The sequence below is a fragment of the Meriones unguiculatus genome, chromosome 5, assembly GCF_030254825.1.
Source record: "Meriones unguiculatus strain TT.TT164.6M chromosome 5, Bangor_MerUng_6.1, whole genome shotgun sequence".
Lineage (NCBI taxonomy): Eukaryota > Metazoa > Chordata > Mammalia > Rodentia > Muridae > Meriones > Meriones unguiculatus.
The window spans coordinates 110,594,455-110,621,894 of record NC_083353.1 but is presented as its reverse complement, the minus strand read 5'-3'; the positions used below and the strand labels follow the sequence as shown (position 1 = coordinate 110,621,894).

Below are 27,440 nucleotides of genomic sequence, written 5' to 3'. Positions count from 1 at the left end.
AGATCCAACTCAGGTGTACATGCTAGGCCAGGTTCTGCTAACTTTGCTATATAGACTTCCATATAGATAATTAAATTATGCTCGTTTTAATTTAATTTAATTTTTTGTTTTACATTTGTTTGTTTGTTTGTTTGTTTATTTGTTTGAGGCAGGGTTTCTTTTTGTAACCCTGGCTGTCCTGGAATTACTTTGTAGACCAGGCTGACCTTGAACTCAAGAAGATCTGCCTGCCTCTGCCTCTTGAGTGCTAAGATTAAAGTGTGTCACCACAACTTGGTATAAATAGTTTTTGTTTTAAAGATTTTAGTTTTAATTATGTGTGTGTGGTGGTTGGGTAAGGGGAGAGGGTTGTGCACATGCGTGCCTGTAATGACAGAATAGAAGAGGATCTACCAGATTCTGTAGAATTTGAGTTACAGGTAGTTGTGAAATACTGATTTGGGTACTAGGAACTGAAGTTGGGTACTCTGATGAACCATCTCTCCAACCAGATCTGTTAGTTTTTTTACTTTGACTTTGACTTTACTCTTTATTAATAGAGTACCGTTAGCTATAACAAGATAGTGACACTAAAATTTTTCAGCAACTCTTTGGGCTCCAGTTTCTGAAAGACCAGGCTGCCCACAAACTCAGATCCTCCTGCTTCTGCCTTCCAAGTGCTAGAATTAAAGACGTGTGCCACCACTGCCTGTCTATGATAGTCATTTTTTATTTTTAAAAGTTTAAGACATGATATTCAATAAAGTGTACAGCAGTAAATTTTCATGTATACACACACATGCATTTTCATGCAACCATTGTTACAATCAAGACATTTATTATTATTTTCCAAAACTCTTCCTATACTTGTTTAAATCACCCATTACTCCGTTAAAATGTATAGATGGTTTTCATGTAACCATTGTTACAATCAAGCCATTTATTACTATTTTCCAAAACTCTTCCTATACTTGTTTAAATCACCCATTACTCTGTTAAAATATGTAGATGGTTTTCCATGCTGGAGTTAATCTCTCTTGGAGACTTCCACATCTTCAGTTTGTGCTGGTGTTTTTCTAGGTTGTTGTCTAGGTTAGGATCCTTGAATCTTATTTTCAGTATTTTTTCTATGTCTGGGTGCTATTACAGCATGATTCTTTGTCCGTTTGGATATCCTCAGGGGGATGTTGAGACCAGTTTTTTTTTTTTTTTCTTTTGGTGTATTCCGGGCTTTCCTGGAACTCACTATGTAAACCAGGCAGGACTGAAGATCTTCCTGTCTCTGCCTCCCAGGGGCTGGGATTTTAAAGGCAGGTGGCACACTGCCAGCTAAACTTGCTTTCTTACACATCCTGTCTAGGTTTGGCATCACCCACAGTGCTCTGGGCTCCTCCTTCATCAAGAAAATGCCCCAAAGATTTGCCTGCAGGCACTTTCTTAATTGAAATTCTCTCTTCCCAGATGACTTCAGCTTGTATCAAGTTGACAGACAAAAACAAAACAAAACCTAATCAGCACATCGTGTCTTTTGAGAAATGTCTTTTAGAAAATACGTTTTTGAAATCATGAAGATGTCTTCTTTCTACTTTCTCTGTGATTGGTAGTTTGGATATTACATTCTAGATTGAGAATAGTTCTTTTAGATTTTGAAGGAATGCTTTATTTTTGTTTAGTTTTTTTTATTGTTGGATGCTGATAGGACACTGCTATTTCTTTGTTATCTCCCATTCCTAATAAAACTTCAAAGTTTCTTTTTCTCTTCTTGCCCTTAAGTATTTTGAAATACATCACTGTGATGTGCTGTGGTGTAGATTGAAAAATTTTTTTTTCATGGCTCTTAGTGTGTAAATGATGGCCATTGATCCTGAGAATTTTCTTCTACTTATTTCTTGTCCTTGATTTTTTTTTGGGGGGGGCAGCAATTTCTCTCCTAGATGAGTTGTATATTTTCTTTTTTTCCTGTTTTCAATCTTTTGGTTCTCTATGCTATGAATTTGTGTGAATAGCTGGTAAAGTTTTTTTTTGCTATGATATTTTAATTTCTAAGAAGTTAAAAAAATCCTTTTTTCATGTATAAAAGGTAATTTCTGGAACTGGAAAGTGGTATGATGGAGAAAGTGCTTGATGTGTTACTGACTTTTTGTTTTTTTAAATTTCTCAGTGTAGCCTTGGCTGTCCATGACTTGTTTAGTAGACCAGGCTAGCCTTGAACTCACAGCATTCCACCGGCCTCTGCTTCCCTGAGTGCTGGGACCAAAGGCATGTGCCACTGTGCCTGGTGTGTTACTGATATTTAAAGGATTATATAGTAACCAGTTCGGGTAAATGGAATATGCGCTGTGAGAGAAGGCCTTTATAAGAAACTTGTAACCACAATTTGAAAGGACAAAAGTCTTTAAAGTTTTATACTTTGTATATCTCCTTATGCATGTGCACCTGTGTGCAGTGTGTATCCATGTCCTATATGTGGAGCTCAAGAGATTGACATTGGGGATCTTCCTAAATCGTTCTTATTTTATGAGAGCCCCCCCTCCCCCAACTAGACGAGAGGTCATTAGTTCAGTCAGTTAGACTGGATCCTCCTGTCTCCTCTTACCTAGGGCTGGGATTACAGCAGGAATTTACCTGGTTGCTTGGGACTAATTGATCATTTGCGCTCTCGCTCATTCAGTCACTCACTCACTCATTCATTCATTCATTGTGCCAGGGTGTCTAGGTAGTCCTGGTTGTCCTGGAACTAGATATGCAGGCCAACCTGGTCTCAGACTTGCAAAAAATCCTTTCGCCCCCTATCTCCTGAGTGCTGCTACCACACCTGGCATAGTAATGTTTCATTCTTGAGTGTCATCACTCCCAACCCCACCCCCTATTGTAAGTTTTCAGCCCAATTTTTTAAATGTTTATTCTGCTTTTTAAGTTTTAGATTTTATAAGGTTTATAGTTTAAGTGTTTAGTCTTTCTTCTTTTCTTCTCCGCTCCCATCTTTCTTTTTTCTCATTATATAGAGATGACGATATAGGTGTCAAAAAGATTAACTGGTATCAGTTTGCTGGTAGATCTACATTTATTTAGTCAGGTCTTCTAGGGAAATAAATTACAGCTGTAGTGGAAAGAGGGTTGACCATATAGTATATTTGGATTCTGGTGACAGTATTTTACATTTTTTTCCTAATTCCAGGACAGTCTGATATATTAAAAACAGGGTATAAAACTTTGTTAGGATTTATAGATTTTCATATATATATATATAGGTGTTTATATATATGTGTTTGCATGCCATTATTATATAGTAAAACTATTGAGTAGAAATTTAAGTGTCAGTATTAATTCTAATTCGCCATCTTTATGCCTTTCTCATAATTAAGAGAAAACTATCAATAGTGATACCTAGACCGAAATTTTCCTTTGTATGTTCAGAAATTCAGCATTATGTAAATGCTGCTATAGGGTCCTTTATAATACTATTCAGTGATCTTAATGTATGCAGCACCAGCTAGTTATGGTGGCTTGTACTTGGAAGGTTGAGGCAAGAATATGAGCTTGAATTTAAGACTAGCCTGGTCTATAGAATAAGACTGTCAAAAAACTTAGGTAAACTTAGGTAAAACTTAGGTCTGGGCTTTTAAAATATCTTTTAAAGTTTAAGTTTCTACTTACCTCAAGAGGTACTTTAAGAGAATTATTTTTAGATTTATTTATTTTCTGTATGAATGTTTTACCTGCATGTGTATGTCTGTGTATTATGTACATGTCAGATGTCTACCAAGGCCAGAAGAGGTCCTTAGAACTAAAGTTATGCATTATTGTGAGCTACCATGGCTGCTGGGACTTGAACCCAGGTCTTCTGAAGAACAGGCTCTTTTTAATGCAGAACCAACTCTTGAGCCCATTTGTTTGAGACAAGGTCTCACTATAAAGCCCTAGCTTACCTGGAATTCATAAAGAGCCATTTACTTCCTGAGTGCTGGCTAAGTGGTGTTTTTGTTTGAAACAATTTTCTTTTTTTTTTAAGATCAGGTGTGGTGGTGCATGCCTATAATTCCAACACACACGGAAGGAGAGGCAGGGGAATCACCATTAGTTTGAGTTGAGGCCAGCTTGGTCTACAGAGTGAGTGTGTGTGTGTGTGTGTGTGTGTGTGTGTGTGTGTGCGTGTGTGTGCGTGTGCGCGCGTGTGTGCGCGCGTGTGTGCGTGTGTGTGTGCGTGTGTGCGTGCGCGCGTGCGCGTGCTCACGTGCACGTGCTCACGTGCACGTTACTGTAGTGTTAGGGAAGTAGAAACAAAATCCTGAGGGCTTGCTGACTAGGCAGTCTAGCTGAATCTGTGAGTTCCAGGTTTCGGAAGAGACTGCTCAGAAAATAAGTAGAGAGTAATAGAAGACTGTTTGGAATTGGATACCCTTACTCCTGTTTTTTCATCCTCTGTCTTTTAGATATGACAAGGATTAAATGGATTACATATGGATCCCTTGGCCACCCTGGCTACTGTTACTTAAATATATGTCAAGATACTTCACCACCCTTCCATATCTAAGAAATAAATATGTAGTAAAAGAGCACAGGAAACCATTTAGTTCTCTCGGGTCTCTCAACAACTGTTACCAGATATTTGAAGAATTGATTAATGAAGTTGGCAAAACAAGTCTTTTTTTTTTCCCCCTGTGGTTTTAGAGTAATCAAGGTAACAAAATTTTAGCTGTTTTTGGAAGAAGTTTTAAAAGTTTAGCGTATACTAAAGTTGGATGAGACAGAAGGTCTATAAAATTATAATAGACTTGTTGGCTGTCCTGATTGTCTCAGCTCTTGACTTTGTTTCTTCAACTAATAAGTAAAAATAGAAAAATTATATATATATGTACCATATGTTTTAATATGTATACATTATGTAATATTTAAGTGAGGCTAAGCATATTTATCTTAATATCATTTCTTTCAAGATTCTTTCATACAGTTTTTTGCGATGAATATACATTATTGTTCTCTAGTAACCTAAATGTGCGTTAAATAGTGTCTCAGAACCTCTTACCCCATCCAGTTGGAACTTGGTGCTCATTGGAAAAACTTGCTAATTTTTGAGTCTTTATACTATGAAATGGGTGCAGAGTGCTATCTTACTGTGGTTTTGATTTGTATTTGTCTCATGATTAATAACATTGAATATTTTTTAATGACTGTAGCTAGATCTCTTCAGGTCCTTTGCCCATATTTTGATTTACATTATTTGTGCTTTTATTGTATTTATAAAAGTTTTCAGTGTAGACAACACAGAAATCTTTTTTCCCCCTCCCTCTTTTTTCCCCTTTCATTTTTTTTACTCCCTATTTATTTATTTATTTATTTATTTATTTATTCCATGTGTATGTGTGTTATTCACTTGTATAGAGGTAAGAGGAAAATTTGGGAGGATCAGTTTTCTCCTTTCACACTGTGTTCCCTGGATTGAACTTAGGTTATCAACCTTGGCGGCGAGGTCCTTTGCTGCCTTAGCTGTCTCACCGGCCCTTGACTCAACCTTCTAAGTGCTGGGGTTACAGATATATATCACCATGCCTGGCTTTGATTTTTCTTTTATATTCTTTATTTTTTCTCTCAATTATCACATTGTTGTGTGTGTGTGTGTGTGTGGTAGTACACATATGGAGGCCGAGTTCAATTCCCAGCACTGTAGGAACTAAGATCCTTACTCTTAACATTCTGCAGAAAGGGACTCCAGAATAGAGAAAGGGCAAAATGGCTGGTGTGCTAATGACATAAAAATAGTGGTTTTTAGATCCCTGACCATGAGAAATTCCTGCTCTTTTCCCCATAGGCTGGGACTTAGCATAGCTCTTTCCTATTGATTTAGGCTGTAAAACTTTACCCAATGAATAATTTGGGGCTTAAGGCCCATTTTCCCCCTAATTGAGATTTTTCTGAACCTGGAAGTTAGTCACATAACGTCCCAGCTCTTAGAGTGCTGAGACAAGCAGGTGCTAGCTACCAGGTAGGGAAGAGAGCCTTTAACTAACTGCTGAGCCATCTCTTCAGCCCCTAATAGTTTATTTCTTACAGTGCTCACATCTAGGCAGCTTACAACTACCTATAACTCCAGTTCTAGATTCAGTACCTCTGGTTCCAAGGGCACCTCATCTATTTCTAAACACATACATATACAGTTAATAAAAAACAACTTACATGTTCAGAAAATCCTGAGCTTGCCCATCCATCCATCCATCCATTTATCCATTTGTGTATCTATCATCAGTCTATCTGTCTGACTGTCTGAGGCAGGGTCTTAACTATGTAGCACTGTCTGTTACGGAACTCACTATGTAGATCAGGCTAGTCTCAAACTCACAGAGATCCTCCTCGTCCCTCTGCCTCCTGAATGCTAGAATTAAAGGCAAGGGCTACAACATCTGGTCTCTGAGCTTTATTTTGAAGTTACTAGGTAGGTACAGCTCCTGAGAAACAGCTCCCAGTGTAGTTCTTCGTCTCCACCTGCACACAGAGAAAGAAGACTGTCCTGGTGTTTGTTTTTTTTCTCCAGTACAGTTTGCTTTTGGAAACACTACTTAAATGAATAAAGCTTCCTTTTTGTTACAGTTTTTCTTCTTTCTTTTAACTTTGCCATCTGTTCTGGTTTGGTAAATAGACTCCTATTTACCAAATATGCATTTGAAAAGTGTTTCAATTGGAGATTTTCTTCTTGATTTTTCTGTTTTCTTTTTCTGGGAAGTATTTTATTTGTTTGTTGGAAATTTTTTGATTGCTCTTGCCTATCCTTCTTAATCTCTTGCCTGATAGTCTTATTTTGTCAATATTTTTTGTATCCACTCCTGGCAAGCTTTTGATTTTGAGTATGTCTTTGATTTCTGTAAGTTCTTTGGTCTCATTCCTGTCATCTCTTTGTTTTAGAATCATAATATATTTTATGTACTGTAAAAGCAGGTTATTCCTCCTGACTCTTTTTTTTTTTCTCTGAGAGCCTTGAATTCTTTTTTTTTGCTTATCCTGCTAAATGCTGGGATCACTGGCGTACCTCACAAGGGGTCCCAGTCGCATCTCATTTGGTCTATTTCCTTAAGTCAGTGCTTCATTATGCATTCTGAAACATAACAAATTGTCTTTAAACCCTAAACTTATTTTCTTGACACCCCCCCCCAAAAGAAAAAGCAGTTTTGGATATCAGGGTTAGTGAATTCATTAAGATGCTCATTAACTTTGTAATATCTATCACCACTACCACATTCGTCATATAATAGAATAAAGGATAAAATACCTATAGCTAATATTTTTGTCATTTAAAATTGCTATTATATTCCATTAAAGAATATATCAGACTAAAATAATTATGACTTATTTTAAAACATTGATAGAGTTCCTAAAATTTTCTGTAAATAGTAATTGGAATTTGTACTTCAGTTGTTTCATACTGTTGTATTACTTGCCTGAAATTATTTTTTAACACAATAACTAACATCAATTAGTGGTACTTATTTTTAAAGGATGGATGGATGCTCAGGTTTTTGCTAAGTCAGTGTGGTACACAGTGATAAGGAGGAAGGACTCTAGTATTAACCTAAAATGTTTTAATCAAAGGATTCCAGACATGTTACCCATATTCTGAAATGTAGACTTATCGTGTGGGGTCTGAATTTAATACTAAGACTTAGGATATTACCAGATGTAGAACATTTTAAAACTAAAAGGACTTGAGGACTAAATATTTTTTGAGATAACGGGATATAGGTTTACAAAGGTTCAGTTTTAATTAATAAAAGATAGTTTCACTGCTTCAATTGTGAATTGGTTGGAACTTTTCTTCTGGGGCTAATAAGAGGTCCCCAAAAAGATGAGGTTGGTATAAAAACAAATAAGGCCAGAGAGATGTGAAAAACTGAAGTTTTAGAACATCTTGTAAATAGAATTTATTTACTTTTTAGTAGTAAAAGCAAGACTTGTGTGCTGGGGGACTCGTGCCGTGGCACATACGTGGAGGCCAGAAGGCAACTTGTGGGAGTCAGTTCTCCCACTGTGTGGGTCTGCAGGAGTGCACTCAGGGCGCACCAGGTTTGCCTGGCAAACACTTTTTAAATTCACTGAGCCATCTTGCTGTCTCCACCTTTTTAATTGTTTTTAATGAAATAATTTTTCTTTTTAAATTTTTTTATTTTTGAGGTTATAATATAGTTACTTTATTTCCTCCTTCCCACTCCTCCCTCCAAACCCTCTCATATACCTCCAATTCAGTCTTTTCTTCATTTGTTGTTATGTGCATATATGTGTATACACATATGTCTTTTTACTAAATAGAACCTCTCAGCCTATATAATGTTACTTGTATGTATGTTTTCAAGGCTGCCCATTTGGTATTAGATAACCAGTTGGTGTGCTCTTCCCTGACAAAGATTATTTCTCCTACTCTTAGGTATTTCTTAGTTGCTTATAGTTCTTTGTGTAGGGTTGAAGCTTTGTGGACATTCTAAATTAAAATTCTTTTTAGAACAATAAACTGAAGTTGGTTATATTGTACTAAGCATTGGTATTGTACTTTTCAGAAAGATGAAGTCAATAAAAAAATTAGAGTATCTATGGTATTGGAATTAACCAGCAATTGTGAGCCTTCCTATATGAGTGCTGGGAACCAAACTTGGATCCTCTGAAAGGGAGCAGTAATCATTCTGACCTACTGAACCTTCTCTCCCCAATCCTAGTGCTTTAGTTATTGTTGTTGTTTGAGATAGTCTCATTAGTAGTCTAGACTGGTCTCAGATCCGTAATCCAGACTCAGACTTCCACAGAAACATAAGATGTATAGAATTTTAACAGACAAATATCAGCTTAAACTAACGTCATTATCCAGTGTCCTAAATCATTTGCAAAACTAATAACAACGGTCAGGTCAAAACCTCTGGCAAGATTAGATCCCCAATACCCCAGGTTAAAGTAACAGTGAACTGAGCTGAAATTTGTTTTGTTTATGTGTGTGTGTGTTGAGATAATTGAGGTAGTCTCACTGTAGTTCAGGCTACCTTGGAACATGTATGTCTGTAATCTAGGTTAGTCTCAAACTCATGATCTTCCTTTCTCACCCTTCCCAGTGCTGGTAATACAGGTATGAGCTACCATGTCTGGTAATAAAGTATATTTTAAATCAGGTACAATTGCATATTCCTGTAGTCCTCTACTTGGGTAGCTGAGACAGGAGAATCACTTTAGCCCAGGAGTTCAAGACTAGCCTGAGTAACATAGCTAGACTTCAATCTCTCATGCTCTTTTTCCTTCCTTAGCTTTTTATGTTTTTGTTTATATTTTAGATAAGGTCTCTCTATTTGATCAGACTGGCCTTGAACTTTGTCCTTTTAATTTAGCCTCCCCAGTATCTTTTAAGAGTTAAAAAGACTGAAAATGAAGCAACAATGCTGTGGTGGTACAATGAAGAATTGATCTAATATAAAATGAAAATGTACTAAAATCAAATACTAAATGAGAAGTACTCCCACCTTCCTCAGTCAGCTAACCTCAGTTACTTCGACTAATTTCTGGAAAGTTCATACTTTTAGAGATAACTAAGAATACATTAATTCTGTGATGAATAATGAGCCCTAGTGGGCAGATTAGGTGACTTTGTGGATGAAGGGACACAGCTTTTTATTGGAGAGTTGAAATAAAGTACAAAAAGATGGGAGAACCTTAAAAAAAAAAACAAAACTATTTTGTTTATTATACATGCAGTGTTCTCCCTGCAGCTACACCTGCACACCAGAAGAGGGCACCAGATCGCATTATAGATGGTTGTGAGCCACTGTTTGGTTGCTGGGAATTGAAGGAACGCAGCGGTGTATCTGCCTTCCTGAGTGGAATTACAGACGTGCACCACCACACCCAGCTTAAACAGTACTTCAAGAAATTATTACTTAATTTTGTTGTTGTTGGAGTTTGGATATGTGTGTTAACTGCATGTAGAGGTGAAAGGAAACTTGTGGAAGCCAGTTTTTCTTCTTCCACGTTTACACAGCTTATTAAAGACCTGGTGGCATCTCACCAACTCAGTGAAATGTTTTTGCCAGTCTTATAGTAAAAAATTAGAGAGGGAGCAAGATTCTGATGAGGAAGAAGTCCAAACAGCATGTGGGAGAACTTGCTTGCTTATGAAGCAGGGATGGAATGGAGGCTAGAGGGGACTGTTGTAATTAAACTGATTATTATGATTCATTCAAATGTATAGGGTCCCTGCTGAATGAGGAAAGATGAATCTCTTCTTCAGGCATTGGGTACAGTAAAAGATGGTTAGAAAACTCTCCTCTTAATAAAGTCTTAAGTATGATCATGTTCTCTCCTACCTCACTTACCCAGACTCTTTTTTGCTTAGGTTGTTTTTTCTTTTGTTTTATTTTCCTTTTAACTTAGTGCCTGTCATACTTTGTAGCCCAGGCTCACACTCCTTTCAACTTAACTTCACAAGTGCTAGGGTTATTAATATGTGTCACCATGCCCAGTTTTAGCTTTGTCTGTTTAATAATATTTATTAATATTACATTAATGTGTACATGTGTGTGTTTTGTGTGCATGTTTGCTTACGCCATAGAACATTTTTCAGGAGTACCCTCTTTCCACCATGTAGGTAGTAGGGATTGAACTCCGGTCATCTGGCTTGTGGGCAAGTGCCTTTACCTGCTGAGTCATCTCTCTGGCCCTTAGTCTTGATTTTTGATACAGTGGAAGGAGTAATGAGTAGGCGTGATGACTTCTTCCCTTTCTCATACTTTCCTATAGATAAATTTGAGTTTGACTGCTTGACTCTGTTGTTATTGTTGTTGGGATTTTCTGCTTCGGTTTGGAAATGGTCTTGTTTGTTTTTTGTTTTGGAGGGAAATGGTGTTATTAGCCTGGTCTGACCTGAGTCCTGTATGTTTTATATTCTTTATGGGTGTCCATGTCCCCCCCCCATCTATATTTCAGACTCACTTGCATTTTCATTTGGAAGCATCTGGTTTATGTTCACCTTTCCCTTATATCTGGAGCAGAGTCTGAGACCCTGGCATATGTCTTTTATACCCTTGCCTCATTTAAATCCCAAAGTTCAATTAACAATGATTTAAAAAAAAAAAGATAATAAGCAAAGATGGTTTGTAATAACTGAAAAGAAAATTATTGATGATTGTGATATATGTGAGAATAAGGAGCTGAGAGAAAGCACTGGAAAATGAGAAATGCATTTTTAAAAAGATTTATTTATTTGTATTTTATGTGGATTGGTGCTTAGCCTACCTGCATGTTTGTTTAAGGATTCGGATCACCTGGAACTGGACTTAGAGACAGTTGTGAGCTGACATGTGGTGCTGGGAATTGAACCTGGGTTCTCTAAAAGAATAGCCAGTGCTCTTAATGCTGAGCCATCTCTTCAGCCCCATATGTATGCATTTCTACACATGAAATCTTATAAAGAGTGAAGGATGGGAGGAGATTATTTGATTGAGAGAGAATTTTCCTGAGTTAAGCATAAACACTTGAAAATTTTTATTTAAAAAAAATGCAATTAGAGTAGGCATTGATGATTCACAACTATAATCATAGCATTTGGTAGATTTTGAGGCAGGGCTGCAAATTCCAAGTCGTCTGGTGATACATACCAACCCCCCAGAAAAGTAAAAAGAAAGGTTGTTTAAGTATATTAATAACACTGATAAAGTAAGCAGTCGGATATGATTTTACACTTATCAAATTGACAAAGTTGATGTGTGGTGGATAACTACCATATGTGCTTTTGAGTATGTATAGTGGTAGTAACCTTCAGACATTAGGAAGTGTCTAGACTTTGTAGGCTGCTATAATGAAATTTAGGTATTTAGGTATTTCTATTATTTATAAATAATAGAAAAGGTTTCATAGTTCAGGTAACTAGGAAGTTCTAGATTAGGTTTCCAGCAGGATCCATGTCTGGTGAATACTTACTGTGCCTCAGAGAACTTGTTGCATCCTCACATGGTGGAGGGGATGAAAAGATTAATTTGTTCTCTGAAGTACCCTCCATACACACACACACACATAGAATAAACCTACCACCTAAAGGACCTACCTTCTAATATCTTGGAGCCTAAGATTTTAATGTGAGCTGGGCGCAGTGGTGCACGCCTGTAATCCCAGCACTGGGGGAAGGTGGAAGCAAGTGGATCACTGTTGAGGCCAGCCTGGTCTACAAAGTGAATTCAGGACAGCCAAGACTACACAGAAAAACTCTTGTCTTGAAAAACCAAAAATATAAAAAACAAAGAAAGAAAGAGAAAGAGAGAAAAAAAGATTTTAATGTGAATCTTTTAGACCATAACAAAAAAGCAGAAAAAAAAATTTTTTTAAGTGACATTGTAACTAGTGGATACTACTGTCTATGCAAAGTCTGATAGCTAATGGTTTCCAGGTAGTGATTAATCTTGAGTGGCATTTGGGGATATCTATAATCATTTGTTATTTGGTTAAGTCTATCAGTAATAAAGATTGCAGGTAAGGGTGAATACTGTTAGATGTTTACATTTGTAATTAAGAGATGGTACGTTTTAAATCATAGTTAATGAAAATTAACATTTATTTTTGTGCAAGTTTATAAATCTTTAAAAAGATTTAGATTTATTTTACATATGTGAGTGTTCTGTCTACATGTATGTATGTATGTACTCCACATACATACCTGGTGCCAGAGGAGTTAAGAAGAAGGTGTGTTAGAGTCCCTGGTACTGGAATTATGGATGGATTTGTGCGATATTATGTTGGTGCTGGGAAGTGAACCTGGCGCCTCTGCAAGACTAACAACTGCTCTTAACTGATGAGCCATCTCTCTAGTCCTGTATGTTTATAAATAAAGAAGTTTGTGGTAGCAGAGTTTTTTTTTTTTTTTCCGATACAGGGTTTCTCTGTGTAGGCTTGGCTGTCCTGGACTCACCTTGTAGACCAGGCTGGCCTCTGCCTCCCTGAGTTTAAGTTCTGGGATTACAGTTATGTACCACAACACTCAGCTCAACCATATGATTCTTACATATCTAAATTCAGGATAGTGTTCATTCAAGGGTAAGTTAGAGGAAGGAGGGGCCGCTCTTAATATTACAGTGTAATATTAATCACATTTAGTTTTGCTGGGAGTACTTCATTAAAGTATCTATACTGAGAGTGCCTAAAGATAGTTTCCATTTTAATAAGTAGATCAAGACATTATGTATGTGACTTAAAGTATAAAAACAACTTGGATTTTTCCCCCATTCTTCATCTCAGATAGGAAATAAATTAGCTCCTGTAAAGGTGCCAAGAACTTTAAACACATGACAAAAGCATACTTACTAGATTGCTTGATTCTGATAACAATTTCGTTAGGTGATACAGCATATTCATAAAGTTCTAATTGGAGCAAAGATAAAACCAAATTTATTATTTATTCTTTTTGTTTTGTTTTTCAAGACAGGGTTTCTCCATGCAGCCCTGATTATTTAATCTTTTTGCCTTCAAATGCCCATGACTATTCTATGACATTAACTGCCTGTTTCTTACAGTTACTGACTTATTTTGGAATGGCAAGTTAACTGTATCTTACAAAATGAGAATATATTTTAGACTTAAATCGACACTGATGATAAATAATCTCAAGCATCACTTTATAATCCAATTACCTTGAGTATAAGTAGTCTGTTCTCAGACTCCTAAGGTATGCAGGTGACTGTTATTAGTGTTTCTGTTTCATTTTAACGATATTTATTATTAACACATAATTAGCATAGTATATATATTTTAGACAGATTTTTGAACTTGGCGTTTTTCTACCTCATCAGGCTACCTGAGTGCTGAGATTGCAACCAAATGCCATCATGACTAGTTTACTTAGCATCTTAATATAGCTGTGTTTTAACATGTGTTTTATTGTTTTTAAATCACATTGTTTTTTTCTCCTTCTCTCCCCATTTAGGACCGAAAGTTAACAAAATCTGAAAGGCAGAGATTCAAAGAAGAGGCTGAAATGTTAAAGGGTCTTCAACATCCCAACATTGTTCGATTCTATGATTCCTGGGAGTCCACAGTAAAAGGGAAAAAATGCATTGTTTTAGTGACCGAACTAATGACATCTGGAACACTTAAAACGTAAGTTAATCAGTATTTAACCAGCCGAGCAAGAATTTCCAGATAATCTCTTGTGTTAGATCTACCTTTGTTGATTAGTCTACTAAGGCAGAAATAATCCTTTCAGCCTTTATTATACCATGTGTTCTTTACCCACAAAATCCTCTTATATATAAAATAATGTGGTGATTGTGTATTGGTAACTATTGGGATGATATTATTGCTGAATAAACTCGTTACTTTTTTGTTAATTAAATTATTTTTATATTGATTACAGTTTATTCACTTTGTATCCCAGCGGTAGTCCCCTCTCTTCTTCCCTCACAATCCCACCCTCTCTCCTTCATTTCCTCCTATGCCCCTCTTGAAGTCCATGGATAGGGGAGGTCCTCCTCCCCTTCCATCTGTGACCCTAGCTTATCTGGTCTCATCAGAACTGGCTGCATTGTCCTTCTCTGTGGCCTGGCGCTCCCCCATCTGGGGGAGGCAGTCAAAGAGCTAGCCACTGAGTTCATGTCAGAGACAGTCTACCTGTTACTTTTAAGTCATAATTATTGGTATTTCTAAAATTGAGTAGTTTAGGGATTAGAAATCAATGTCAAGGGTGCCCTCTAGTGGTCAAAATGAGATTAAACTATATTAAATATTTGATCACATTTTTAAAAAACTATGTACGCAGCTAGCTATTGCCCTATTTTTCATAGCACTAAAAGCTAAAACCAAAAAATACTGGACATATTATTCACTTAAGAGAATGGATGGATGAAGAAATGGCTACAACTTTTTTTGTTTGTATTTTGAGACAGTGTTTCTTTGTGTATTCCTAGGTGTCTTGGAACTAGCACTATAGACCAGGCTGGCCTCAAACTTAAAGAGATCTGTCTGTATGTGCCTCCTGAGTGCTGGGATTAAGGGTGTTGTGCCACCACTGATTTGCCCAGTGCTATACTTTTAAAATAACAAGTTTGTTAAGAATGTTTGTTTATTGTATTGAAAGGAAACTTGTAAAGTAGATGATATAAGTTTGTCATTATGGAAGAAATTAATTTTTATTTAAATATTAATTTTTTAATATTTATTTTGAATTTTATGTGCGTGGGTGTGTGCATGCATGCCATCAAGTCCAAAGGAGGGTGTTGGATAGGCTGAAGCTGGAGTTATGTGTGGTTGTGAGCCACCAGACATGGGTGCTGGAAGCTGAACTCAGGTCCTCTGTAACATCAATCACTTTTAACTGCCAGGTCATCTCTGCATCTCACTTTGGTGGTGGTTTCTAACTCATCCAGGCTCCTTATTCACATACCTGCTTCTTCTACCAGACCTTACTTTGTAGCATGGTATCTGAAACTTCATAAATACTTGCACGGATTAAAGAGAGTTGTGTGGTAGTTGTATGTCTGTCTACATCTTGGAATTCTTTTCACTGATACAGATACCTAGTTGCTTGTCAGCAGTGTGTCAGGACTACCTGTGAGCACACTACGATGGTTTTATTTGTGTCTTGCTTGCTTATATTTTTTTTGTTGTTGTTGTTCTATTTGTTTTTGCTTGTTTATTGGATTGTTTTGTTTTTTGAGACAGGGCTTCTCTGTGTAGCTCTGGCTGTCTTGATATGGGATCTATAGACCAGGCTGGTCTTAAACTCACACAGATGCACCTGCCTCTTCCACCCTCTGGCTGATTTATTTGCTTTTTTAAATAATGATTTGTTGGAGCCAAAGGGATGGCTCGGTGGCTAAGATCATTTGTTTGTCATGCAGAGGACTCATGTTTGATTCCCAGCATTCACATGGTGGTTTACAAACATGTATAGTTCCAGTTTCAGGGGCGCTGATACCCTTGGACATCTGTGGGCACCAAGCGTGTATATGGTGCAAACATGAGTATACAGATAAAATAAAAGACACACAATTAAATTAATGAATCTAATAAAAGTTTTTATGATTTAAAAAAAAAATTCATGTGTATGTATATCTGTGTGAGTGATATGTGTGGGAGTCTTTAGAGGAGGGAAGAAAGTGACAGATCCCTTAGAGCTGAAATTACAATCAGTAGTGGCCTGTCTGATGTGGGTGCTAGGCAGTGAACTGTGTTCCTCTGCAAGTACTCTTATCATTGGACCATCTCTTCAGTTTCTTTTTTATCCCTCCCCCCACATTCATACCATGGTATGCATGCCTATACACATGCACACACACATATACATGCACACACACAAACACACGCAAGGTAACATGTGCTTGGCAGTGGTGGCACACTGTCCACCTCTCAGGGGGTAAGTGGATCTCTTTGAGTTTGAGGCCAGCCTAGTCTCCAGAGCAAGTTCCAGGACAGCCAAGGCTACCCATTAGTCACAAGTCACCCATAGTCATAAGTCAGTTTTACTAGATATGGTGCTTGAGGAATTGGGTACAAGTTTTTAGTATTCATGAAATGACAACCTGCATAGAGAAGGTTGAGAACATAACTTGCCTGTGTAATTGTCAATATAAAGGGTGAAGTTAGAACTCCAATCAGTAAAAAGTACAGAAAGCTTGGTCCCTTAGGGTGAAAGTTGATGGAACTATTTGGAAAGGATTAGAGGTTGTGGTCTTGTTGGAGAAGCCCAATCTTATGCAGGCAGATGCAAACTATTATGAGATGATTATTGGAATGATGGAGTTATGCCTGGAAGATCTTATTTTTTTCTACTCCAATTCTACAATGGTCCCTGAGATTTTGAAAGATTTTCACAAAGGTGCTGTTCAAGGTTGAACACTCAGCCGTCAATTATTCTCAGTTGTGAGTTTCTGCATTTACATTTACGTCTGTTCATTGGAAAGAGAATGTTCTGTAAGGCTAAGAAAAGTATCTATGGGTATAAACTTGAACATTTAAAAGGCATTTGATAGATACTATGTCAGTTTTGTTCAACAACAGTACTAAGTTCTTATCAGTGGTTCTCAAATTGTAGTTTTCGATCCTTACAGGGGTCAAATATCAGATATTTACAATTCATAACAGTAGCAATGGTTAGGGTCAGTACAACATGAGGAAGTGTATTTAAGGGTCACAGCATTAGAAAGGATAAAGACTCCTGCTTTAGATCCTAACCTGCCAGAGCCCGCCAGCAGAGTCGAACGCTTCTTGAGTTGGGAGTGAGAATTAAAATTAATAAACTAGCACACAACACACAGGAGATTTTTAAAAAGAGGCTCCAGACATGATCAGCCAGCAACCTGACTTTTTATTGCAGAGAGCTTTTTAGCCAGAGTAAAAACAGCTCAGAACAATGGGTTAAATTTACAAGATTTTGAAGCAAGAGGCATCTTCACAAGCTATCCCACCTGCTGTCACAAACAAAAGGAGATGGACTTGCAAATTCTTCCCTGACTTCAGTGAAGGCCTGGTAAAAGCATTCTTTCTGCTGAGATTTAAATATCAAAGCAGCTGCCAGATCAATGGCTCCCGACCCTAACCCCCACCACCCCTGCTATGGTTTTTGATCAGGTTTATAGTACCCCAAGTATGATTTCATCCTCTCTTTAGCAATGATCCCTGAGCCATAGAGGAAGGAGATATGGCATAGACAGTGACATTTAGGGCTAAGAACTCTGTAGGCTTCAATTTTCTACATATTGACTAGTTTTCAGTCTCTGTATTAATTACTATCTACTGCAGAAAAAGAAGCTTCTCATGCTGATTGAGAGTGTACTAGTATATTGGTGCAATGATAAGCCACTAGGAGTCATTCTAATACTAAGTCTGTTTCACACAATAGTAGTAGTAGGTTTTTCCCTAGGGCTTATGACCTATGAGGCATGGTAGTACCAGGCATGAGTTCTTTATTAAATCCAATCATAAAGTGATTGCTTACTCTCATGACATTGTGTCAATATTGTATTTATGTTATATCTTGCCAGGCCAGTCCTTACTGTAGCTCACAGAGTTGTAAACTAGGTAGGACTGTTGATCGCTGTAGCATGCATGACACCTTCCAGGACTGTGAAAGTTTGTCAATTTGTCCAGCTTGATGTTCTCAACTATATGTCTTTCACAATAGGGGCTTGCCCCCAATTTCTGGAGGGTAACCAACAATGGCAATAGGTTGTAATGTTTAGGGGTTTGTGGTATCTCAGTGGACAGCAACTCAAAAAACAGATAACTCATTCCTGGTACTGAGGGGTGTTTTTTGTTGTTTGTTTTGTTTTTTCTTTTCATTAATTTATTTAATCACTTTACAGTCTGATTTCAGTCCCCTCCCTTCTTTCCTTCCAGTCCCATCCTTACACCTTCCTATCCCCTCTTCTCCTTCTCCTACTTTTTAGAAAAGGGGAGCCCCCCCCATGGTTACCAACCCACCCTGGCATATCAAGTTGCAGCAAGACCGAGTTCATCTTCTCCCACTGAGGCCAGACAAGGCAGCTCAGGTTGGGGATGGGGATCCAAAGGCAGGTAACAGAGTCAGAGACAGCTCCTACTTGGTTAGGGGACCCGCATGAAGAGCAGGCTGCACATCTCCTACATATGTGTAAGAGACCTAGGTCCAGCCCATGTGTGCTTTTGTTGGTGATTTAGTCTCTGTGAGCCCCCGTGAATCCAGGTTAGTTTACCCTGTAGGTCTGCTTGTGTCCTTGGTTCCTTCAGCTCCCTCAGTTCTTTCCCTTGACTCTTCACAAGAATTCCAGAGTTCTGCTTATTGTTTGGCTGTGGGTCTCTGAATCTGTTTCCATCAGCTGTTTGATGAAGCTTATCAGAAAACAGTTATGCCAGGCTCCTGTCTGCAAGAATAGCAAAGTATCAGTAATAGTTTCAGGAGTTGGCTCTCTCCCGTGAGGTGGGTCTCATTAATAATATTTTTATTAATTCTTAGAGAATTTCTTACAGCATATCTTGATTATATTCACCCAACCTCTTGCCAAAAGCAGGTTTTAAGGATTAAACATAATTAGGGGACTGGAGAGATGGTTCAACAGTTAAGAACACTGGGTTCTCTTCCAGAGGACCCGAGTTCAAGTCCCAGCAGCCACATGATAGAATCTTTAACTGTATCTAGTCTTAGAGGTCAGACACCCTCTTCTGGTCAGTGTTAGCACCAGGCACACACTTGGTGCAGAGACATACATGTAGTCAAGAGACTCTCTTGCCTTTACTATTAGGTTTACTTAATTGACACATTCAAATGTAGAATTTTATTTTAGTTTTACTTTTAGATTTTCTGATAGATACAGGCCTGGTGTGTAGGAATTTTTTTTTTTAATGATTACTGTACAGATCTTGTCTATATTCTCACCTCTTCACAAATTTAGTACTAATATTGTACAAGTTTACAATATTATGTTTCTGATTCTTGTTTTTATACTATGATTTTTTTAATATTTGACCAATGTATATTATATAGACCTTCCCAAAAATATTTTTTTTACTAATATGAAAACAGATGCTTTTTCTTCCCTCACCCTGTATATTCAAATAAAATGCACATCAGAATTAATTCCCAAACAGTATCTTCTCTGTAGTGGTAGATATCATCAGAAACTTTTTGTGCCATTCTCTTCATGTTAGTTGTCTGTGGGTTCTGTTGCATATATACATATTTCATTAGTTAACTGGAGACTTGCGCAGAAAATATGCAGAACTGAGGCCTCTCCTTCTGTGACTACTTTCTGGAATTTCTTCCTTCCCTTCTTAAATATTTCATTTTTTTGAGATTATATCAACTCCCATTGTACCTGCTCCCCTTGGCTCTTTCAAATGCATCCCCCTCTCCAATTGTTGCTACATATGAGTATGTGTATACACATATTCCTAAGTATGTACGCACCTAGTCAGTCTACATAATGTTATTTGCAGTGTATGTTTTTGGGCTGACCATTTTGTGCTTGATGACCTGTTGGTGTGCTTTTTCCAGGGAAAGACTAATTTTTCCACTCGGCATTATCTTTCTGCCCCCTCTTCCACAGTGATCCTTGAGCCTTAGGTCCAGGAGTTGTGTTGTATATGTATTAGTTATATCTGGGCTCTAAAACTCTGCATTTTGATCAGTTGTGCTATAGTGGTCTCTGTCTGTTACTAAAAGGACTTTCTTTGCTGTGGGGTAAGAACTACACTTATCTGTGGGCATAAAGACAAATATTTAGAAGGTAGTTAGCGATTATGTTGGTGTAGGAAAGTGGCGGTTGTAGGTTCTTCAAGATCCACAACTTCATTACTCCTAGGTAGTTGGCTAGATTTCTAATACAAGACATGATGGCATGATTTTCCTTTTGTTAAGCTGCTCGCTTTCTTTCTTTCTTTCTTTCTTTCTTTCTTTCTTTCTTTCTTTCTTTCTTTCTTTCCTTCCTTCCTTCCTTCCTTCCTTCCTTCCTTCCTTTTTAAAAATGAATTTTATTATTGAAAGAGAGAGAAGAGAAAGGGAGAGGGGGAGAAGGAGAGGTGAGTGGAGAGGTGTAGAATAGGAGAATAAATTAGAATATGAGTGAGAATGCTGTGAGTGTGTGCTAGTCCAGACATGTGCCATGGTATAGAGATCAGAAGACTAAATCCAGAATTCACTTTTTTCCTTCCACCATGAATTCCAGAAATCAGGCTTAAGTCATTAAGCTTGTACAACAGGTCACCATTGTTCTCCTTTTCCATTAAATTTCTGTGTGTGTGTGTGCACCTGTGTGCACACACACGCATGTATATGCATACCACCCATGTGCAGATGCTCAGAGAAGCTAGAAAGTGTTGAATTCCCTGGAGTTGGAGTTACAGGCGGTTATGAGCCACCTGGCATGGGTGCTGGGAACTAAGGTCTTCTGGAAGAATAGCAAGGCTTCTTAAGCACCGAATCGTCTCTCCAGCTCCATTCTTCTTTACTTACCAGCACTGCATTACAATCCTAGAACTGTTGATCATACCATGTCCCCAAATCGTTCCATTTACCACATAAGACCCTTTAAAAATGTATTACGTTTACTTATGTCAGAGCATGCACTTATAGGACTCTACTATCTCTTTATACCATGTGAGTCATGGAGACTTTCATCAGACGTGGCGGCAAGTACCTTTACCCACTCAGCAGGAACATGTGAAGACCGGAGTTCAGTCTCCATAAAACCCACACTAAAAAAATAAAAATAAAAAAAATAAAAAGCAAGATGTGAAAATATGTACTTATGAGCCTAGCACTGGTCCCTGAGGCTTCTTACCCAGTCAGTCTAGCCTCCTTGATGAGTTCCAGGTCAATTAAAGACCCTGGCTTAAAAGACAAGGTGGATGGAAGGACATTCAAAGTTGACCTCTTTTTCCACATGTACATGTATGCATGCATACATGCATAGAGGCTGCTTACACATTGCTTTCCTTTCATATTCTCATGTGAAATCACCTCTACTTTGACTGATTTTTTTTTTCTCTAGCTCCTTTCATCACTTTTTTAAAAAATTAAATAATCTCAAATTACATTTATTTGCGTGTGTGTGTGTGTGGGCAATACATGTTGTGGTGCGTGAGTAATAGTCAGATTACAACTTGCAGGAGCTGCTTCTGCCCTTTCTTTACCTAGTAAGCCATCTTGCCAGTCCATTTTGCATGCATGTGTGTGTGTGTGTGTGTGTGTGTGTGTGTGTGTGTGTGTATCAGTTTAGGACTGTATTTGTGACCAGTAGAAGCTACATCATTATTTACTAGAAGCAGAATTCTGTCTTTTAGTTAGATCCATAGCAAACTAATTTTTTTAAATTTCCATTTCATTTTTTAAAGATTTATTTATTATTTAGACAACATTCTGTCTGCATACCAGACTTACTATAGATGGCTGTGAGCCACCATGTGATTGCTGGGAATTGAACTCAGGACCTCTGAAAGAGCAGCCAGTGCTCTTAACCTCTGAGCCATCTCTCCAGCCCACAAACTAAAGAATGCATTTTTTGTTATTATAAGAATTTTTTACCAACTGCTAATTAAATAGTTTCTCAGCAAGTTGGGGGTGTACTCGGTTGGTAAAGTGTTTGCCTAGTGTGCACAAAAGGCCTGCGTTCTATCCCTAGCAGCACAAAAACTGGGCATTGTGGTATGTTCTTGTAGTTCTAACCTTGGGAAGTAGAAGTGGGAGGAACAAGAGTTCAAGTTCATCCTTGGTTATATAGAAAGTTTGTAGGGTTACATGTGACTCTTTCTCAAAAAAACAAAAATAAAAACAGGTTACCAAGACAGAAGAATTGCAAGCTTAAGATTGTCTTGGGCTACGTAGGTAGATCCTTTCAAAACAAACTACTAGCCAGAGAAACGGTTAAGATCAGTCATGAAAACAGATCCTAGCACCCAGGTAACAAGTCAGGCAACTGGGAAACACCTGTAACTCCAGTTCCAGAGGCTTCAGCATTCTCTTCTGATTTGCCTTCATGCACAGGTATATGCACTTCCCACCCAGCAGACATATATTCACTCATAAAAAGAAAGTATTTTTTCCAAGAAAAGTTCATTTTTCTTGTCTTTTAATAGAATTTCATTTAAATTTATCTCAGTCCCTTTAACCTTACTAAAAGTATTACTAACCCTCAAAGTCACTGAGTCTCAGTATTCCAAATTTGATATTCCTATCTTTGGTATGTTAGAATTTAATGGAATTCTTCAAAGCAGAAAGCTTGTATCATTGATAACCTGTTTGGTTTACTTTTCCTTTTCCAGGTACTTAAAAAGATTTAAAGTGATGAAAATCAAAGTTTTAAGAAGCTGGTGTCGGCAAATCCTTAAAGGGCTTCAGTTTCTCCACACACGAACTCCACCAATTATTCACAGGGATCTTAAATGTGACAATATCTTTATCACTGGCCCTACGGGCTCAGTCAAGATCGGAGACCTTGGTCTGGCAACTCTAAAGCGGGCTTCTTTTGCCAAGAGTGTGATAGGTATGTTTCCAGTGTGATTTTGGAGCCAGTTTGGCCTTTTGACATAGCTTTTCTATAGAAACATGACCCTATCATATCTTTCTGACATGAAATAAACCTTCAGAAATCATATCTTGAACTTAGTAATGAAATCTACTTAAATGTGAAATGAGAGATTTTTAATATTTAAGCTTCTAAAGTCTTTATGAAGATTATTGATGTTTTATAAAGTTACATGGAGAGAAATAAGGTGAATTTATTGATACAATGTCTTGTTACAGTCTTACCGAGTCATTCTGCTAATACTTATTATTATATTCAGATTTGTACAGTAGAAGCAGTGTGTTGCTTTTTTCATAAGATAAATAGAATTTATATGTAGTTTAGCTTCAGAAGTGTGCATTGGCTAAATCTTCAAGAATCCCCGGCTTAGAATTTGATTTGAAAATAGAAATGTATAGGAGTGTACTGGGAAAAGCTGGTCTCATCAACTGTTCTTTACCCCCCCCTTTGGAATGAATGGTATATCTAAATTAGGTTTCCCAGACTTAGTACTCTGAATATCTGGGTCTAGACTGGTGTCGTGTAGGATTTTCTTGTGTACCCTAGAATCACTTCATAGCAATCCTGGGTTCTACAACAAAACACTGATGCCATATTCTGTCTATTTATTCTTAATTTTTACAACCAAAAATGTCTCCAGACATTGCTGTCAGTAGAGCAAAATTGACTCTATTGGGAATCAATATGTAGTCCAATATGAGTGACCTTTCTGGGGGAAAAATATGGCTGTTTTAATAAGGGTTAGCTCTCTGAAATTTAAATTTGCAGTTCACATTCCATTCTGGTCTCCCATAAGATAGGACACTAAAAGCCCATTCATAGTTAGGTGGGCCAGAATCTTCAGTATGAATAAAAACAGTATGGCACACCAGTCATTTGTATTTCTTTATTTAAAGAATGAAACAAAAACAGTGTTCTCATTGGAATATTGTGTAGTTGGAATTTCTAATGCTGATTGTACATTTTTACACTATATTAAAGCATACATTTGAAGCTAAATTGCCATTTTATTTTCTTAATAAGAAGCTTTTAATTGTCTTTTTTTTAAGCATCTTAAAATCACTGGTCCAACTTTTTTCTTTGTTTATTAAATTATAATGTGCCTACTCGTTCTTGGAATTGAAGTTAAAGGTTCTGAAATCAGTGTAAAATCTAATCTTGTGGGGCCATACATATACAGACTGTGCTTACAAACCAGTCTATATTTGTATGTGTATATTTGTTTCTCCTGTAGGATGATCCTCACCATATGTTCTGTATTTGCACCAGGCTTATTTGTGTACTGTAGGTTGAATGGTAAGCATATGACGAAAAGGTTCTGGCAAGTCACCTTTACAGATAATTATACTTTATTTTTTCAAAAAACATACTGAATACAGAGGATTTGTTTTGGTTTTTTCTGCAATGCCTCCTTAAAAAGTGAAGTATTAATAACAAGAGAGCAATTGTAAATACTTGTTTAACAACCGCCATACATTAGAGGGTAGGCAAGCATTTGGTCTTTTTTTCATTACTATTTTACATTATCCATTTTGTTCCCTGCTAGTTTTTTTTTCTTTTATTACCCTTTTCTTCTGTTTGTTTTCATTTTGAATAATACTAATGTATCACTTAGCTAAACTTCTGTTAATAACAGGAACACTAAGATCAGTATTCTAAAGGCCTTATAGTGGAAGATCTTATTTAGGATATTTGAGGTAACAGGCTAAGAAGATTATTTCTGTCCTCTTTTTCTCTGTCTTTTTTCATCGCCTTTCATTTTTTTCTCTCTGACAGGTCATCCTCTTTGCTTCTTAAACCCTGTGGTAGGTAACACATACAGCTACTGTTCATTATTGAGTCTGAATTGTTTTTTAATTTAAGGTACCCCAGAGTTCATGGCTCCTGAGATGTATGAAGAGAAATATGATGAATCCGTTGATGTTTATGCTTTTGGGATGTGCATGCTTGAGATGGCTACATCTGAATATCCATACTCAGAGTGCCAAAATGCTGCACAGATCTACCGTCGAGTGACCAGTGTAAGTCCTTGCCTAATTGTTGATGACATTCAGTCATATCTAATAACATCAAGCCGTATAACATCCACCTATGCAAAAGGGGACAACAGAAAGCCTAAGCTGTGGGGAAGGGAATTTGCTAAGTTATGTGCAGTATACAATGAGAGCAAAGACAGGCTATCAGATTATCTTTCCACCTTCTTTGCATCCTCGTAAACCTTTATCACAAGGTACATTTTGTTTGAAACTGCATTCTGATATCTCATAATAACTCATCTAAGTTCTTGATTGTGATACACAGTTACTGTTGCTATTTACTATATTGCTTTAAAGGTGATTTCAATTGTAGACTTTTGAAAGCAGCAAGAAGATATAGGTTGGTTTTATGCGTGCTTATAATAGATAATTGATACAGAAGTATCCAAGAGTCAGTGGTATCTGGGGCATGATGGGCCTAAAGAGGGGAGAGTTTATGGTTTTACTTTTCTTTTCTCCTTTCAGAGAGAATATTAGATACTATGTGAGTTAGGAGACAAAATAACAGGTTCACTTTACTGTTGCAGTTAGTTATTGCTGTATTCTTTTAAATCATTTATCTGTATTTTATTTTTTTCTCTGCCAAAAAAAGCAAAATGCCCTCAGTCCCTTACAGATTACTTACCTCATTTTAGTACTAGTAGTGGGTCTGTTTGGTTCTGTGAAATATGAGTAATATTTTGAGGGGTATAACTTGACAGATGGCTTTTACAGCCTAGATGAGAAACAGAAGCATTTATGAAATTATGGATAGGAACTAAGACAGATAGGAATTAGTAGAGCAATTGGCATGTGATGGGACCTGGAAGGTAAAGGTAGTTTAGGGGGTTAATATCTCTGCCCAGCCCCAAGTAAAATAAGGCTTATCTAAAATCTTTAAGAAAAAAAACAAAAACAACAACAACAACAAAAAAAAAACGGGCTTTTTAAAGGATAATAGAAAGCCTTGAATTAGTATCTGCAGAAATCTGTGCTTCTTGGGAAGTGATATTCATTAGTAAGCATCACCAGGTCTTCATAATTAGTGTTTAGTGTTAATAAATTATTATATAATGATTTCGTTTTTATAATTTTAAATGTGTATGAAGGTACAAAAGAACACATTCTTTTGACTTAATTTATTGAGACTAATAACTTAGATTGCTTTATTAGCCCTTGGTTATTTTATTTAGTATCCTTTCATTTAACAGTCATGACTGTTTATGAATAATCAACTATAACCAACAAATATATTGTGGTCTGAAGGATATACCAAGTAAAAAAGTTGCAACTTACTTGGGGCTTATTTATGTTCACATGTGTAGAAAAAGTGATTACTTTAATGTAGTGTCTTGGTTACTTTTCTATTATTGTGACAAAACACCATGAACAAGGCAAAAGAAAATGTTGCATTGGGCTTATGGTTTCAGAGTTCGAGTCATAGTGGTAGAGCAAAGGCATGAGATCAGGAACAGGTGAGAGCTTGCATCTTGATTTGTAAACAGGAGACAGGTGGAGGCACACCAAAAAGCAAGTGAATCTTCAAAGCCTGCTTCCAGTGACATACCACCTCCATCCCATATCCTTCTCAAACAGTTCCACTAACCAGGAACCAAAGTAGCCAGTCATTTGCATGTATGGCTCCATGGTTCATGCTTAAAATAGATGGCAGATAAAAATTGAGATGCTAATCAAGGTTCATTAATGTGACTCAGTCATATAGTCATTCTTGTTGCTCAAAATGCATGACTATATATCAGAGCAATCTGATTTTTATTTGATTAAACAAACTGGATGTGGTATTGTAAGACTTCAACAATAGCTGTCTTCACGGCAGAGACAGGTGAATCTGCAAGTTCCAGGCCAGCCTGACCAAACAGAGTGAGACTGTGACTTGAATTTAAAATAAATTAATAAGCAAACAAATAAATAAATGCAGAAAGACAAAAAATATGCCAAAATATTACTGTTTATCCAAGCTGAATACACAGATCAACATGCTATAAAGGTGTTTCTATTATATGATTTATGAGCCTTAATTTACTTGTGATAGTGATACTAATGATTGCTGGAATTCCTAAGATTGTTTGCAAGAACAAATATATTGAAATCATATAATGGGAAAATGCATTTGAAAAGATTTAAAAATAGATTGATTGTGTATAACATGTAAGAGTATTTTTGAAGTGTCTTCAATAGATTCTTACTATTTCTTTAAAATTCTTTTAGAATTTTTTTTTTTGGAGGGGTGTGAGTATTTTGCTTGCATATGTGTATCTGTACCATGTGCATGTCTTGTGCCTAAGGATGTCAGTAGGAAGCATCTAATTCCCTGAAACTGTAGTTACAGATAGTTATGAACCAACCATATGAGTGATAGAAATCAAAACCAGGTCCTTTGGAAGAGCAGCAAATACTCTTAACAGTGGAGCCATCTCTCCAGCTG

The 27,440-nt window shown here is 37.1% G+C and overlaps 1 protein-coding gene across 31 annotated transcripts in view; it reads left to right on the top strand.

Annotated features, from left to right (window-relative positions):
• Positions 1–27,440, top strand: part of Wnk1 (WNK lysine deficient protein kinase 1) — a 127,792-nt gene that overhangs the window by 22,264 nt on the left and 78,088 nt on the right. For all 31 annotated transcript variants that reach the window (XM_060384085.1, XM_060384083.1, XM_060384082.1 and 28 more), the window contains exons 2-4: positions 13,910–14,082; positions 22,717–22,937; positions 24,843–25,000. In XM_060384085.1, the coding sequence (XP_060240068.1) occupies positions 13,910–14,082; positions 22,717–22,937; positions 24,843–25,000 (552 nt within the window). The remainder of the gene's footprint in view (positions 1–13,909; positions 14,083–22,716; positions 22,938–24,842; positions 25,001–27,440) is intronic.